At 35.9% G+C, this 18,321-nt stretch overlaps 2 protein-coding genes across 4 annotated transcripts; one reads left to right on the top strand and one right to left on the bottom strand.

The window, feature by feature from the left end:
- The first annotated feature begins 9,270 nt into the window (after positions 1-9,270).
- Positions 9,271-18,114, top strand: LOC116163234 (von Willebrand factor D and EGF domain-containing protein-like). The gene is made up of 4 exons (XM_031477100.1): positions 9,271-9,538; positions 9,641-9,698; positions 17,034-17,383; positions 17,431-18,114. Exons 1-4 carry the CDS (start codon positions 9,354-9,356, stop codon positions 17,945-17,947), a joined length of 1,110 nt encoding a protein of 369 aa, XP_031332960.1. The 5' UTR covers positions 9,271-9,353; the 3' UTR covers positions 17,948-18,114.
- On the bottom strand, positions 11,177-16,340 carry LOC116163233. 3 transcript variants are annotated; one of them, XM_031477099.1, is made up of 7 exons: positions 15,604-15,669; positions 12,992-13,199; positions 12,706-12,939; positions 12,451-12,603; positions 12,156-12,400; positions 11,590-11,749; positions 11,177-11,396 (listed from the first exon to the last, which is right to left on the bottom strand). In XM_031477099.1, the coding sequence occupies exons 2-7, from the start codon at positions 13,191-13,193 to the stop codon at positions 11,281-11,283; spliced, it is 1,110 nt and encodes a 369-aa protein (XP_031332959.1). In that variant the 5' UTR covers positions 13,194-13,199; positions 15,604-15,669; the 3' UTR covers positions 11,177-11,280. The 3 variants fall into 3 exon arrangements, 1 of the variants encoding a protein (XP_031332959.1); XR_004143700.1 differs by having other exon boundaries at positions 11,362-11,396; positions 12,992-15,561; positions 15,617-16,340; XR_004143701.1 differs by having other exon boundaries at positions 11,362-11,396; positions 12,992-15,561; positions 15,604-15,622.
- Positions 18,115-18,321: the final 207 nt, after the last annotated feature.

Raw genomic sequence — 18,321 nt, 5'->3', positions numbered from 1 at the left:
GTCTGCGTGATTGTGTACGGATACCTCTTTTTATCGGAGTACGTTACTCGGACTAATTTTAAAAGTAAGTAGTAGTTAGTGGTTTGTTTTGTCTTGTTTTTTTTTGTAATGTTTGAGTAATTTGTTTTTTTTTTTGTGTGTGTTATTTATTTGTTTAAAATTGTAACAATTTGTAAAACAGAAATTTACGCAATTTTTTGTTTGAAATTAAACCAGTCATTGCAATCCAGGTTTTGTTTATTAGAGTCAAGGAGAAGTAATTGTCGGCGTCTCTTACTTTGTTTCAAGTTGATTAAATCTGGGGGTAAAGTTTCATATTGGAATTTAAGGATTTGGGTAAGCCACCGATTTATGTCATTGTTGGAATGCTGTAGGGTGGCAGAATCCAGCTGGACCTTGAGATGCAGATAAAAATTTTGTTTTCATTTTATTTACAACTGAGCTAGCTAGAGGTAAATGACCTGGGATTCCCAGAAAGTAAAGGTTAGGTCTCATATAATTAATCGTTAGTGAAAATTCCAGGTTGTGTAGTGGTTCAATGGAGCAATTCTAATAGAAAATCAAAAGGAACGGAAATGTAATACTTTCGATTTCCAGACATTGAAGACTTTTCTCGAAAATGGATTGTTGCATGTCGTTGTAATGATAAAATTAACTTGAAAAATGGTGTATTTTAGTATTTACATTGCTGTTTAATTTTATAGTCTGTATTTGTTCTGTCCATTTTGTATCCAGCCGTTTTGAAGCACCGCTATGGGAACGACTTCTTAATTACACTTTTAAAAATAGCGGACATTTGAAACCTGATCCTGTACCTACTTTAAAACCACCACGTAATAATGAAAATCAAAATAACAGGAAAACGGAGGAGAGATTAGATCTTTTGATAACGCATTAATTACATAATATTTACTTAAAAAGCCGCACTTCATGTTTAGAGCCTATATTTTTGGTTAGAGTTTATTTCATACGATCGCTAAATCCCAGAAATACCCGACGCGACGATCTCTACACATATCAGTGTGATTTGTCTATCTAAGAAGCGTAATTTTGCTCTATATTCTGTGGTTTTGTTCGCACGTGACGTCACACTAGATGCGCAAGAGCATACCGTTGTAAGTGTATCGTGATCGCGACCTTTAGGGCTAGAATAGCTATTTGTGTATTAAGAGCGCAAAATGATATATTGTCGATTGAAAGAGACAGTTGACGCGCGACGAAGGAGCGCGGCAATCTCTTGAAATCGACAATCAATTTGCGCTCGAATTACACACAAGGTTTTTTCTACAATCGAGCAGTTCACATATTTCCAAATATTTCAATTTTTCACTCAAATCATTTTAATCTTATGCCCAAATGAAAGATGTCATTTACTCGTTGTCATTGGATACTCTGAGCAATGCATATTTGATTTATAGTTAATAATTGGGAGAGCGAGCGTTTTTTCTATTTTGTCGCTTATAAGCGACAAAGTGACATTCCTCGAAAAAGATGACGTTTGCGTTGTCAAATACGAGCGCAAATGCCTACTTTGGATATCGATTGTAGAAAAATACTTTTAGCTGAAAATGCCCCTATTGAATTTTCTTACAAGGTAGATACTCAGAAATTAGCTTAGGTGTACCTCTTAGCCTTACCTCTTAGAAATAATAATTAAAACAGTTTTTTCAAAAACATAGTGCTTATTGTAATGCTTTCTCATATACAACATTGTTAGTTTTGTTTTCTGGCGTTTGAATAAAGTTTAAAGTTTTCCATAGAACAGGCGACATACAACTGGCCATGTGCAAAACATGGATTTTCCAAATTTATTTCACAAACACGTCCACTGCCCTTGCTATTTGATTTTCAATATTTCCAAATGCAAGCCACACTGGAAACTGTAAATGTTTAAAGGCGAATGGCATGTCGTTCACTCGTTCGGAATCATACAGATGCGCGGAATCAAAACGTCTTCGCATTTGTACTTCCCTTTTGAAATTATGACTTCGATCATGATCATTAATTCCAGCACCGCATGGCGGGTGCCATTATTAAGACGTGGCCGGTTTATTTTCTGCAACATATGACGATTACCTATCCAAGTTTTAATTTCAGATTGGGTTGTGGTAATCCGCTCAATTCCAGAGACTTTACAAATTCCCTGGGATAATGGGCAACATAATTTTGTTTACAATTCGTATGTCATCAAGTCGCCCGCGATCTTATTTTAAATGGCGTGATTGTGGTGAACTAATTGCGATCCGTTTACTTTTTGAACAAACACTTCTCAAAAAACTCACTGAAGCAATACTGAAAACTGGATAAACGTTCCAATCGAATGGACTTGTACTAAGGAATGAATTAATTATTTTTTCATGGATAGATGGATTCCGACCCATCGTACAACATTGAACTATATACTCTGTAACTGGAACGGCATCGCCCGTAATCAGCCATTGCCAGGGGCCGTGGTGAATTTTTGTGAGAGAGAGATGGGTAGAGGTAGGTATCCCTTACCTTATTCCACTCATGTGGGCTTATGGGATGGATTATATTACGTCTTACATTTTTCTTATTTTTGTCTAAAATAAGTTATTAAGAGATTTGCAAGAATGGTCATGAATTATGTTGCATATACGTGCAATCATTTTTATAATAAAAATTCAAATATTCAATTTCATGGGTACGTTTTGATAACATTTTTCAACCTCGACGCGCGCATTTAATATTTTTGCGCATGACGGCATTTGCACCGCTCAGATTTCTTTACTAATGTACCTCACACTCAATTACTGTCCTTATGAATGATAATTCTTCTTTCCCACCCTTTAATACTAATTCAATAGGGCATTCCTCTCGCTAGAGAGCATCATATGAAGAAAAGCGTTAAAGCCACCAAAACCTATAAAGCCGTTTTGACTTACTAATTTGAATATGCTTTATTATTTAATTTTTTACTCAACATTATTATTGATACTACTCTTATATATAAGTAGCGCAATTAACCCTCTGGTCCAATTACCACTACGAGTAAATTGAATTTTTGCTCTTAAAGTAACCATGATTCTTTAAACTCATTTTATTCTGAAAAAAGTGCTTTTTCGTACTTCCGAGATTAAAGTGACAACTTCACTCCATTATGACAAGTACTGAAGTGTCACTTTTTGTCCCGCCGGGATTAAATTTGGACGAAAATCCCGGAAGGATGAAATTACTAACAAGGCAATTTCAGTAGGTTGTTCCACATTTTGTATACTGCACTACTTCTTAAACGCATCGTACTGCTGCTCATATAGTTTTTTTGGATTTCGGTGGTATCAATTCATTACCTAGTTTGGCTGCTTTTTATCAATATCAAATACACATTTGTCACCCACCACCAAAATTATGACACTAGCAATGACAGTTTCCAAATTATTTTTGTTACCATAGCGTAGGGTTTGTCGTACCAACGCAACGTTCCTATGGTAACTTGTAGTTAAGCAGCGATTTTTTGAAAGAACGCGTTCTCTAACTCCATACATATTAAGTGTTTCAGTTTCGGAAGTACGAAAAATATCGTATATACCTTGCGACTGAAGTAATGGTCTTAATCCCTCAGGTAAATTATGGCCCTCCCTTCGGTCGGGCCATAAACTTTACCTTCGGGATTAAAAGTACTACTTCAGTCCCGCGGTATATAATATACTAATTTTAGATTTACTTTTACCTCGACGCCAATTGTAATATATTAGGTACCTCCTTGCTAATATATTATGTAAAGTGTACGTTACAAACGAACACAACCAACACAGTATTAGAAAACTTAAAAAAAAAGATGAATGGAATCGGTCAAGTCGTTCTAAAGTTATTGCGTGACCAGAAGAAACCGGGGTTCATTTTTATATATAGAGATTATACGGATATAATATTCTCTCGTGTGTCCTAAGTGTCCGGTGGAGAAGGTTTACTTGATTTTCTGAAACTGCAAGCAGTCATGCAACTGCGTTCACAGCCACATGAAGTAAGTTTGAGGAGACTTTCCTGGCGCCTATCACAACGACTTCGGATCCAGCCCCGGAAAGTCTGTCAAACTTATTAACAGGTAGACCTAGGCTAACTTCTGAGTATCTACCTTCTATGAAATTTCAGGAGAAATCTTCAGCTAAAAATATTTCATCTAGACCTCATAGATCGCGAGATATCAGCCAAAAGGGGCGAAAACACGGTTTTTGGGGGGTGGTGGGGTGGCTGGAGCCTTTAGCACAGGATCTGGGTGGTGGGAATTTTAATATGTTATTGTTTCTGACACCTAACATGAACATATTCCACCAATTTTTTCTTTTCCACCCCAAAATGTCCAGTTTGCCAATTTTACAGTCTCTATCGCCTAGACTACATATTACGACGCTTATTATTTAGAAAGTTCAAGTTCAAGTGATACCGTATGAATAAGGGTTATTTGTGTTTTACATATGGCGTTGTACGGTTATTATTTCCAATGCCTCCGACGGTTGCAAGGATTGCGAAATCTGTAAATTTTTTGATTAGTTTACTGATCACGAATTCCTAACCTAGGTACGCATAAAATATTTTCGCTCAAATATTGAACCCATGTTGTTGGCCCCGCCCACATGAAATAATTTGACAAAAATGTGTCGACAGTTAGTGCTACGTTAGTGCTCCAAGCCTATCGTTAGTGCTGCTATGTAACGTGAGAAAAATAAGAAAAACAGAGGCGGAGCCAACTTCTCATTCTATGTTTACTTATCCACAATGAACACACACGGTCGTTATGTTAGTGAACTTAAATGCTAAATAAACAGTAACTCAAATTCTTTAACTGTTCCTAAAAAAGTTAAGTGTGAAGTTGAACCTGCCCATACATTTTTAATTAGATAAAACCACATGTGATTGTTAGTGCTACGTTAGTGCCGTTTTGTGCTCGAAAATTGCGATTCCAGCATTTCATCTTTCCAAGAAAAATGAAAAAACCTAAAATATTGTGTGAAGTTGGCCCCACCCATGACTCGTTTTTTTTTTAAAACCCACATACTATCGTTAGCGCTACGCACGGGGCCTGGGCACTTCGCCGAATGCCCACAACGCCGACCGTGCCTGGACCGTGCCCACATCGTCGACAAGTGTGCAAGGGACACAACGCCGACAATGCCCACTTCGCCGACCGTGCCCACTACGCCGACAAGTGTACAAAGAACACTAAGCCGAACGTGACCATAACGTCGACTCATACAATACTGCTTAATGAAGCTGGACGGTGTGCAACACCAAGCAGCTTTTGACGTTAGGTTATTGTAGGTTTAGAATATTTTGTTTAACTTTTTTCGAACCACGGACTCATATGAAAATTCTTAATAAACCTGGACAGAGTATGAGGGCCCTGGTATTTCGAATAGTCGGCGCGGCGTTGTGGTCGAGACCTGTAAAAATGCATTTATTCATCCACAACTACGAAACCAAGGTTTGTCCACAACTATCTGCAAATTCTGGATTTAATTTCAATGGCTCTTAATTTTAGAGAGTCGTCTAGCAGTATGGATAGTAGCACCAGACGAAAACGGATGAGATTCATTCGTATGGGGGAAAAAATTGGATAAGTAATTAGGTACGTGAAAGTTTCCATAGTGTTTTTAGTAGTACTTCACCAAGAACGGTCAAGGTAAAGTTGCAACGTGCACAAAATAAACAGGTGAAGACACGCAGAAAATTACGAAAACCTGAAAATGAAAGTTAGATATAGACAGAGAAAAATTGAAAGTCAAAGGTTTTTATTGTGGTTTCTACAGCCGATCGATTTCGACGTACCACGTCATCATCAGGCCGAGCGTCATCGGTTATGAAAAGTACAAAAATATTATTATATATTTTTGTACTTTTCATAACCGACGCTCGGCCTGATGATGACGTGGTACGTCAAAATCGATCGCCTATAGAAACCACAATAAAAACTTTTGAGTCTCAATTTTTCTCTATGTCTATATCTAATTACTCAAACATAACATGGAGTTCTTCATTAACAAAGTTAAAGTTAGATCATTAAAGACTGTAATTGCAGACTTAATATTAAGGAAAGATCAAAATCTGTCTGAACATGCCTTAATTTAACTTTTTTAATTTTTTTTTCTTTCCATCAGTGGACAATAGTTGTCGGTTCCCTTCAAGTCTAAAAGACTTATCGAAAGGTTACCATTAATACAGTATTAACAATTTACAAAGATATTGACATACCTGACGAACCTGGGTTGAGGTGAATTTTTCATCTGTGGCGGAGATGGAAATTACCTTAGACCAGTTCCGAGCATTCTACCGGCTACTCCGAATTAGGTTTTCCTGCAGTTTTCCTAATTGGTAAGGTAAATACTGGAGTAGTATAGACCAACTTAAGACCTTCTGCAGAGGCACCTCTAAATAGCATTATGCGGGTCACTCTGTAATTGGGCGCATGCCTGTTGAGGGCCCAAAACAAGAGAGGGATAAAATAAAATAAAAAAATAAAAATAAAAAAAACATATGTTGAATGCAGAAATGAATAGAACTTCACTGCAAAAAAGGAATAAATAAAATGTTAGTCTATAATTGTCATTAAATAAAATAGTTCACTATCGCTGCATAATTTAAACTTCACACCTTCAAGGAATAGGCTACCTACTGCAAAAAAATCCAGGACTCTAGGACCATTCCCCTAGAAGTAGTTCGAAACGGCAGAAGTGGGTCCGGACGGACGGACGGACGAACGGACAAAACGTAAACAATAGCACATTTTTTTTAATTCTTAAAAAATGCGTTAAAAATGATAAACAATACAGTATATACCTACTATTTTTACGGGCCATATAAAAAGTTAATGATGATTTCTCTGCAACGAGGCGGTTGAAAATCTCTCAACGCTATCTTGTAGAGCTTGTTCGTTTGTGTCCGCTATAACTCTTAGTTAAGATCCCCTGATACTTTTTATAGCTTTTAATTTTTGTCCGTATGTTTGTCTGTCCGTCCGTGTGCGCGATAACTCTTTTTAAGTGACTGATCCTGCTGAAATTTGGTGTACCTACGCGCTTGCGGGTACTTTGGAGGTAGGTTGCTATTATATTTGAAGAAGAGATACCCTTTGATCACACAATCTTTGGAGAATCATGTGGACGACAGTGGTGTCATGCTGCTAGACGAAGAAAAACTGCACTTTCAACAAGATGAGACTCCCCACATTCTTAAAGACTTCAGGTTCTCAGATAGGTTTGGATGGCGGTCCGTCCTTTTGTTTGTCCGTTCATCTGCCTTCACTATATCTCTTGTGGTTAAGATTTTTAAAGCTTTCATTTTTCTCCATCCATCCGTCCATATGTCTGTCCGTGTCCAGCGGATATCCGTGTGCATTATTCTTTACACATGAATTTAAATTAAAAGCTTTCAAACGCCTTATCTTGATGCCAAAAGAGTACGTTAGATTATTGAATAATTAACTAATCCTTCACTCAACGATTAGTGCACATTTGAATTTGATATCCGCGTGTATTTGATTCAATGATCTTAAATTCTTTTTTTTGATGCCGCACGTGTATTTTGATCAAAACATGTCAAAATCGTTATTCTTGCACCGAGATCGTTTGGAAAAAGAGCAAGAACATGATCTCAATGAACAATGATCAAGACATCAATATTAGGATTAGAGTAAACAAGTTACTCTATGGATGGATCGAAGGTGCAAGGTTAAAATAAATGGTCGTTAAAAAAGTGATGGTATCACCATAGCCATATCAGTAATACTAATAAGTACCCTATGGTAATACCATTGAATGGTAATACTAAGGATCCTTCGCAATACTTAAAACAAGGTGTATTTACGTAGAATGACCACGAATCCAGCCTGGCATTTGGCAACATATGATTTTCCTTTATCCTAAAACCATATACCTATTCAAAACAATGCGCTTAGTTTTGCCGCGCTTCTATTATCAAATCCAATCGAATAGGTAGGTAAGCATCGTGCTCAGAATTAGTAAACATTTTGACTTTAATTTAATCAGCTTCGATCCATTTAATTAAATTAATAAGTTTTATACAGAGTGTATAAAAATCTAATGAAATGTATTTAAAAATGTTGCTTATTAGTTTATTACTAGCTGGATGCCAAATTCGAAAATGTATATACAGGGTGATTCCTATAGTACCTGCCACCGTTTGGGAGCGTGTAGGTGGTGCGTAGGGGAGTATTTTGATATAGGACACTTGGGGTCGGAAATCTAAATTAAGGGTGCCAGAGCCAAATTTACCTTCTGGAATTTCGCGCCTGTAGGTAGGCAACCCAACCGGCCGGCGGTGCACACGGAGCGATCTCAGGCGGCGATGTGTGGCTGACACTTGATCAGAATTTTGTTTAAACCCACGAAATCCCGTCTGCAACGACGCGTATCAAGTGAATAAACACTATGGCAATAGTATATAATAATAGTTGGCTAGATGTAGGAAGTGCATTGAGAACAACGGTGGCCACGTTGAACACTTGTAAACGTTATTGCTTTTGACTGTCGTTTTTCCTCCTTCCCTCCCATGTCGCTTCCTCGCGCTAACTCGCTCTGCATCGCTCCGCGCGAAACGTCGGTCGGTTGGGTTGCCTACATACAGGCGTGAAATTCCAGAAGATAATTTGGTTCTGGCGCCCTTATTTTAGATTTCCGACCCCAAGTGTCCTATATCAAAATACTCCCCTAGGCACCCCCTATACGCTCCCAAACGGTGGCAGGTACTATAGGAATCACCCTGTATATTAAATAAATGTTTTAAGATCTCCACGGATGCTCGGTCTGTAAAAAAGTTTTTGTCAATAACCATTGAATAAAAATTAGTGCTTTTATTCAATGCTATAATGACGTCGTATAAGCCTAAAACTAGTTCCAGTTTTACATTAATCATTAATTAGCATAACAGATTTTTTATTCAACGGAAAGCTTCATCTTTATGTCTCTTTATTACTTAATGATAATATAGTACCGTGAAATGTGTTCATCCGTTTCAGATAAACTATGGAACCTATTATCAATTATGTTTAATTAACGGCATCCCGTCTGATAAAAAATTCCCAGAAGGTCCAAAAATTGGAATCCCTTCACAAATGTTTCAAGATATATTTCTCGGAAGGTATTAAGAGATTTGCATTCGACCAGGTTGGCGTAACATTTCTTTAAAATTAAGATATAGGTACGTTTAACACCAATTATCATTTCCTAGAGAAAATAGAACTTGCAAATTTACGATTGGACAAACGCTGATAACAAGTCATCTCTCTCCCATCCGTTGCCATAAATAAATATAACCACACCACTATTTTACTTATTGTTGTGTAGAAGTGGGTCTATAGACCAGTTCTTATAATTATAATGTATAAAATGGCTTCCTTTAGAGCGGACGCTTTCCTTTTCAAGATAATAGTTGTTGTAAACGCTGTTGTAATTTGTACAGCTTACGTGCCGGCTACATTACCACCAGACAGAAGTGTCAATTTCGTCGGTGCAGCTAAAAAACTGCCCCCTCGTGGACCAGGGATATGCAACTTGGAAGTCCCGTAAGTTGCTTTTACACAAATTTGATTAACTTGGGACTTATTATTTGTACGACCTTGAAGTTTTGCACCTATCTTTTACTAATGAGCACGTGAATTTTCCAGTACCATTGACCTCCTTACCGAAGCAGATAGACGAGGACCGATACCTGCTGGCAATGGGGTTAGTATTCACACCTTTTCTTTAGCTGCTTCAGCTGCTTGTATATATCTATTTCCATGACGTGTTGGAAACGTTGCTACTTACCTAACCTAGTTTAAATACATTCATCGGATTAGGGGATTTCATTTCTTTTATTTCAATCTGTGTACGGACACACAATGATAACCTTTACTATCATCATTAACTATGTTTATAAATAATTATCATACACTAATTTATATAATATGATAGTACTAATTACAATTGCATTATAAAATCTTTTGTCGGTTAGCATACGCAATAAAAATGGCAAAATTCCCAAAAACAAACTAATCACATGAATTCGATGATTATTACACACATCACATCGGTTACATAAAATATTGATTGTTCAAGGACATCTCTAACGGCCCACCCACACGCATGACTAACAAGAGTCATTTTATTGCTATGTATACACGATAAACAATGGATTCCCCAATAAATATTTAGAAATTTTTGTTTAATTAGTTCTAACCGTGCATGCATTTTTGAAAGTCGTTAAGCAGAGCATAAAATTTATAAGATTGTTCCCTGTTCCGAATACGAAAAGATTTGCAGCTGCCGCGCACGCAAAAAATTTAGACCAGCGAAACGATTTTATTTAACTAAGCTAAACCAAAATAAAATCCGAATCTGACGACAGCGTACCTAGGTCCCCAGTGGACACCCTCGTTCCGCGTTTTATTTTAAAGACTACCTACCTAGCTAGAAAAGTCGCCGCGGCTATCAATTCACGGCTAAAGCAAGAGAACCCAAATTATAACTACTTTTTCACTCTTTAGAAAGTAACAGTTAACCGGTGGTAAAATCGCATAACTTTTGCAGTCTCCTAACGTCGTATTTGGTGAGCAGCTTCGTCTCCATTAACATTATTTTAAGCTCGAAAGTGTATTCCCCGTACCCATCTTCCAAATTAACAGAGAAGCGTAAATATATAAAACTTTTTGTTTCGTGAATGAAGGAACATTCAAAGAATCAAAGATGTAAGTCTAAGTCTAAGGTATTGTGCCCGTTTTCGATATTATTTATCGAGATATTTAGAATTTGCATACAGGGTGGCACAATGAAAACGAAACAGACTGAATAACTCGCAAAGAAACCATTTTTAGAAAAAAACGCAAAAACACGTAGATTTTGGTTAGGAGGACGTCCTTTACTTGAAAATTTACACCCCTGCTGCTCTAATCAGGGTTACTACCCCTCCAATAATTTTNCAGATAACACAAAGACATCCTAAAGATATCTTAAAGATGTACATTCCAAGATGTAACACACATCTTTAAGATATCTTGTATTTCCATAAAGACATCTATAAGATATCTTAAAGATATCTTTTGTTACAAATATTGATATCTTACAGATATCTTTCAAAGACATCTCTAAAACGTCTTTTAAAGACATGTTTTTAGTATTCGTATTGTTGGGTACACCACAAAAAATTGATACTTTATATACAGACAAAATTTATTTTAAGTTTAAACATTTGGTTTACAAAAACACAATGTGCCATAAATGAGGCAGTAAACGTACAAAAAAACACTATATAATTCATCGAAAACAGTTAAAAAGATTTATTCAGTGCATGTTTTTTTCGATCAAACGCCCTCCGGACCCACAACTGTATACATTTTTCTATCTCTTGTTTAGTGACATCTTTTATGGCCACAGTAGCAGATTCTGAAAAATGTTAAATTAGTTAGATGTACATAAAGGTAAAAGTTTTTGCTGTTTTCAATATTTTTAGAGCTTTTAAAAAGTTATTTATCATGAAAACTTTTTCTAGCACACAAAACAATAGAAATAATAAGAGAGTAAATTATAATTAGATACATATATTATTTCTAAGAATAAATTATGTAATAATACCCACCTATTACCAAACTGGCAACTTTTAAAGTCTTGAAAACTTTCTTGCCCTTCCTGCCCAACCAACTATATGTAATGGCTAATTCGTTCGTTATTAATAAGGCAAGGGTTCTCGACACAAAACTGTATGTGTTAGAGCCACCCACTCTTGAAAGCTCCATAACCTAAAAAAGTATATATTTTCTAAACAATTTAGAGATAAAGACAAAAGGTACAGTAATTAAAAATATTCAACTGGTTTTCACTGATTTATCATCTTCACGAAACTTCAAGTATAGATTTAATCTTCTGATGATGATAATCAAGGTAGCGAAACAAGTGTAGAGATTAAAACAGTGTTTTGGTAAACTATAGTAATTTGGTTTTTGGTTTTAAAAGGTATAGGTATAGAAAAAATTAAAAGTAAAAAATGGGCAATTTGGGGGGTTTATTTTTAGATTGGTTGTGACAGCTAAGAGATTAACAAATTGTATGAAAAGAAACTTGTGTATTTGGTGCAAAGTAAATAAGCTGTGCAAACTAAGATCATGCAGGAAATTCGTTGTATGTAGACACCCCATAAAAACTTACAGCATTTTTGAAGTTGTCCTCATCTTCTAAGGAAGTATTGAAGATTTTTATCTCCTCTTCCGAATTTAGGGGAAATTGACAACCCAGTTCAGTAAAAAAGCTTGTGGGTGCCTCATCTGGGGTTCGCTCTGCTTTGCTGAGGGATTGTTTTATGGATCTCACCTCTCCAAGGATGTCCGTCGCCATACTCCTTAAAATGTGGTATTGCTGCATTAACTGTTTGTTTGTCCTATCTAAGGCCCTATCTAAAAAAAACAAAACTGTACTTTCTACATTATTAGCAAAAAAATTATACCCTTCTCCAAACAGTCTTTGCAGCGACAATTCTTACAAGTATTATTATTTTCCGCTTCTAGGTAGTTATCATTAATGTCATCATGCATATTTTCAATATTTTCAAAAAAACTATTATCTGTCGCCTCGTGTACTCCATTTCCCAAGTCATTTCCTAAAAAAAAAATTAGATCATTATAAAGATCAAGTGCCATAGATCATATATTACAATTTAACATGTAAGTAAACTAGAAAAAATGAAAAAGAACTTACTTACCGGGTGTTATATGTACTTCCTTAAATGTTGAAGTCGAGGTTGAAGTCTTCTTTTTTGCTTTATATTTCGAAATAGAAGGAGGGGGTGGCAAAATAGTATCATCTATTGACTCCTCACTACTCGATAAAATTTTTTGGATTCTTTTCCTTTTGACTTCAACATCCTCTGGTTCTGTATTGATATCACTGGTGTTTTCTGCAATTCTTGCTTTGTTTCTCGCTTTTAAATAATCCCCTACAATAAGTTAAAATTACAAAAGATACTAAATACAAAAATTATAACTTACCATAAGTTGCATTCCTAAAAATTTTAATTTTATGAGTTGGCCAACATGTGTTCAGTGGTTCGGATTTTCTGATAGCATTATGTAATTTTTCCATTGAAAAAGAGGGCCAATGGCACTCATTGCCTTGAATCCATGTGGACGGAATTGCCTCCACCGTCAAATCGTCCAAAAATTGGACAACTGTCCAGGTTTTTGAATTCATTTTGAACTTTAAAAAAATGTTCACTTTGAAGATAGACAATAAATTTGTTATGTACCTTACATTTAAAGTAAAAATGACAAAATACTATCAAATGTCTTATCCAATCTAAACTTACATACACAAAAAACCAAACTATACCTAAGTACCTATATGTCTAAAGCTGATAAGTAAATATTGTATCAGTAAAAAAAAAAAAATTAGCCATGTAAAAATGGCATTATAACATTCTGACCTTCATATTTTAATTTCATACACTTGTAATCAATATCTGAAACTTTGAAGTGTTGCGAAGAACCTAAGTTACTGTCACAAACTTTAAATATGTTAATATCAGCTGATTCACAAGGTCTATCAAAAAAAGAATTCTTGCACAAATATTGTTTGCCTACCACCTCTAGGCACCTATTTATTTTAATAATACTAGTGATATTAATTATCTCACCATTTTTCAAGCAGCAACAATTATCAGGAAAATTAATTTTTAAAACAAAATTTTGAAATACTAAAGATTTAAAGTGTTCCATTTTATCAATGCCCAATAACAGCTGATCTTTAGCTAATGGAAATGTAGTAATATCTTCTTTATTATTTTGAACACTTGACATTTTTTCCAAATATCGTTTAACAATTTGTTGTAGCGGCTTATGACTTTTACGTACATACTTTAAGATACTTTGCATAAAATTTTCAAAGTCAAATGCACTAAAATTATCGACACGTCCATGAAGTCTCACATCTTCAGGCAAATGCAATAAATTATGAACATTATGAGATGTATTTTCAATCCCGTATATTGTCTGAAAAGTTTTTACAAAGTATTTTAAAAGGTCCAAAGCATACAGTATAAGGTGTTGAAAATGTTCACTTGCTAAAATTGTCATACCTACATGTAACGAAATGAAATTTAGGTACCGGTCTGTACTTAAAAATTTTTTTAAGACTAGTGGGCCTGTATAAAATAGCATTTGGCGAAATTCTGTAGCTTTCCACATTTTTATTTCATTGATAGACCTTGGTTTTCGATTGAATTCCTCTGGGATACATTCCCGTATGTCTATTAGTGACTGTGAAATGCCATTAATTGCAGCCGCAGACAACTTTGTTTGAGGTTTTCCAAAGCACCATAAATATAAAAGTTTCTTCATCACTCCAAGGCACACCAAGTGCATGTAGTCCAGAGGAAAACTGGTGATCATATTTAAATGAGGAATTTCCTCTAAAATTGATATACCATTTTGATGTTCATCATCCTGATCATGCAACCTAAATTGTTCATCAGTTCTTAACCGGAGGTTTTCAATATCAGGAAAATAAACTTTGGCTAGGTATTGGCCTTCAATTTGACATTTGGTACATGAAAAATACCCTGTATGACCCTTTATACATTTAATGAAAGATTTTGCAGGAGCATCACATACAATACATTTTATTCTTATTAAATATTTGTTGTTATCTATTGTTATACCATTATTAATAACTTCAATAGCATCCTGCACAAACCTTTTTAAAAAAAGATTGGCATCCTTTGGCTTTTCATAGCCATGATAAATGCCAACCATCCTTACACATTTGTGTCCAAAAATTGATATAAGGATAGGATACACTTGGCTGTGTGAACTTTTTGCTAAAGGTAGACCGTCAATATTAAGAAGTAAGCTTATTTGGTCTGAGTTTTTAAATCTGTGCGTTCCTACACATTTAAAAATATTATGAATGGCTGCCGATAAACCAAAATGATAGTATTCACCTGGGTGAACACATTCCGTCGAAACATTTCTTGTTGTATTAAGTAACGTTCGAGCATCCAAGGGTAAAGGTTCATTAATGTGATCATGCAAAAGTTTAAGTAGATCTGTAGTGGCTACGTTTGAAATATTGTATTTTAATGCCCAGTTTGCTAACTTAAATTTTATATGTTTCTCGGCTTCATTATTATCAGTATCGGAACTCTCAGATTCAAATTCAGAGAATGGTGGTTGCAAATTAAGTTCTACTGGAACATCTTCAATAAATTCGGAATCCTCATTCTCGCTCTCACATAAAACAGATTGTGATTGTAATAGGTTAAGAGTTAATGTGCTATTTATTTCCACCACATCGGCAGCTTTCATACTACTACTCTCGCTACTACTACAAGCCTCATTATTATAATGAAAACAGCTTAAAGGTGTAGAATGTGATTCTTCATTGTTAGGCTTGGCTCTTTTAGCCTGCATATAGTATTTTTGTAAATTACTTCGCGACATTGTAATGCTTAAAACTAAAAAACGCAGTGGCTAACCTAAAAATCGTATATCAACGAACCTAACCAATATTCTATCCTAAAACACTACACAAAAAGTCAAAATCACGCCGTCGGTTTCCGCAGCTGTAATTTAATTTATTTTCAAAACCAAGCTTGCTAAATTACCTTTAATTCGCACAATATAAACTGTAACGCACACACAATGGACTAATCACTAATGGATGTGGTTACTGGTTAGAAACACAGAAAAGGGAAAAACTGACAGCCGGCGTCGACAGTATCAGTCCGTTTACAAGAGTTGTTGTATCCTTTTTTAACTTAATATGTAATGATGTAGAGGACAAAGATACCCGAGATCATCGTAATGTAGAGCGTCCAACCAGTGGTCTAGGGGCTAGCATACTAGGCTTGCACCCAGGCGGTCCGGGTTCGATTCTTTCGTACGACGAAAAATTTTTTCACAAAAATACGTACTGAATTAAGGTTTAAGATTTTATTGTTAAATTTTTTTTGAAAAGCAAACATACAAAATTGCTTCAGTACTATGCATCATCGATCGCGTTGGCGGATCGCCTCCGCATGCATATGTTTTTTTAAATATTATTCTTTGTTATAAATTCAGTTTTAGAATATGTAAGAAAAGTTCAATATTCAACGTTTTTAGCGATTACAAGGGAATGATATTTATATGTATTTAATTTTAAGCTATTTTTTAAACATTATAGTACCATGAAAATTATTTGACCTAAAGGGCGTAAAAAAGATATCTTTAAGGTGTCACTATTTAACATCTTAAAGATATATGGAAAAAGATATCTTATAAGATATCTTATAAACGTCGTATGACGTTCAGATGTTAATAGGATGTAAAACAGATATCTCCAAGACGCCTTGTGTTATCTGGGTAATTTTAAATTGAGCGTTGGATCGAGTGACACATCATTTCCTACAAGTCTTTAAGTCTGCAAATTCGAGCGAGTATTTTGGAAGATACTACTGCTACTCACTGATGTAGGGCTCGAGTAAATGCAACAAATTATGTAACATAAGTACGTCTGGTTCACTGAAATTAAATCGTATCGGTATTTTACCGTGATAGTAGGTATACCTAAAAACCCAAGACAAAACATTGGAGGTTTTATTATGTTGATTTCTCATGGTTTATGTTCTTCACGATTGTTTTATGTGTAGTTAATAGGTATTTCTTATGAACGTGTTCATTCCCATAAAAGCTTGAATATCCACTTTAGGTAATTATTTTTGTCATGTGACACCCCAGGTCCTTCAAAACACTCGCTTAAATTTGAAAACGAAACCATATAGGAGTGTCAGAAATTAATAACCCTGTCCAAAATTATTGAATGGGTGGCGACTCTGCTTATGGGATTGACGCCAAGGGTCTAAATTTTTAAGTAAAATATGCCCCCCTTCCATCCGAAATCGACCTATTTTTGCTTTTTTCCAAAAAAAATACTTCCTTACGGGTAATTCAGTCTGTTTCATTTTCGTTGTGACATCTTGTATTATGTACCTATAAGCAATATTATCAAATTATATACTAATTTTACTTACATAATTTTAAATTTCACTTTCAGACCAAACCAGGGCACAGTATAATAAGCATTTGCTGTTCAGGATGGAAACCCAAACCGCACGTTGCTAACAAGTGCGAACCCATTTGTGACAATGGATGTGTTAATGGCAATTGCACAGCACCGAACGTCTGCGTTTGCTTACCAGGATATGTCAGGGACCTAGGCAACAATTGCATCCCAACCTGTCCCAAAGGTTGTGTACATGGCGTATGCACCTTACAAGGGACATGTTCCTGTTCTGCCGGTTATACTCTTGACCTTAAAGGACAGTTTTGCATTCCGATTTGTACTGGAGGATGTGGAGCGGGTGGCAACTGTACAGCTCCCAACGTGTGTTCCTGTAAACCTGGGTAAATTTTGTTGCACAACTAAATATCGGATTAATTCTCTTTTATAGGTACAAGAAAGTATTAGCAACCGGAAAATGTGATTTCAACTGTGAGGGAGGGTGTCCTAGCGGTACTCATTGCGTCGGCCCTAATGAATGCTCTTGTCCTGCGGGATTCATCAAAAGAAATAATGCTTGCGAAGCGCAATGTCCTCGAGGTTGTTTAAATGGTCTTTGCACAGGACCCAACCAGTGCACTTGCCCATCGGGATGGACACTTGACCTAACTGGTACATCCTGCCAAGCGCATTGTACACAACCATGTTTAAACGGAGATTGCACTGGGCCGAATGTATGCACGTGTAAAACGGGCTACATCAAAGATCCATCTGCTCCGGCTGGCAATCGATGCGTAGCGCATTGTCCTGGTGGATGTTTAAACGGTCAGTGTTCAGGGCCTAATTTGTGTATCTGCAATCCAGGTTTTATCAAGAACCAAGGAACAAACACGTGCATTAGAAGAATGCGACGAGAATTACATATGGAATTAATTCCTGAACAGCTTAACGAATTCAGTCGAGATTAATTTTTAATTTTACATGTGCTTTAATTTTAACGTTTTTATTATTTTACAAATTTCAATGTACCTAATAAACAGGTTTTTCAAATTGAGATTTTCAAGACAGTACTTCTGTGGACCATATTGTAGGAGTACCTACGCAAGTATCTAAATAGAGGGTATTGCTAAAGTATTGCACTTACACTAATCATTGATATATCAAAATGTTCGATGTGTGTCACACGTCCAAAATCCAAATAGTAATATAGCTGAGATCACGCATTCTGTAACCAACAGCTATTGTTAGCACAGCACCCCTGATGCTTCCCTTAAGTTCACTTGATGGTCTTAGCAGTGGGATACATAAACATTCGCAAACGTAGGAATAAGAAGGCGGGGGG

This window comes from Photinus pyralis, unplaced genomic scaffold (assembly GCF_008802855.1).
Source record: "Photinus pyralis isolate 1611_PpyrPB1 unplaced genomic scaffold, Ppyr1.3 Ppyr1.4_LG2, whole genome shotgun sequence".
NCBI lineage: Eukaryota > Metazoa > Arthropoda > Insecta > Coleoptera > Lampyridae > Photinus > Photinus pyralis.
This window is presented reverse-complemented; position numbering and strand designations above follow the sequence as displayed.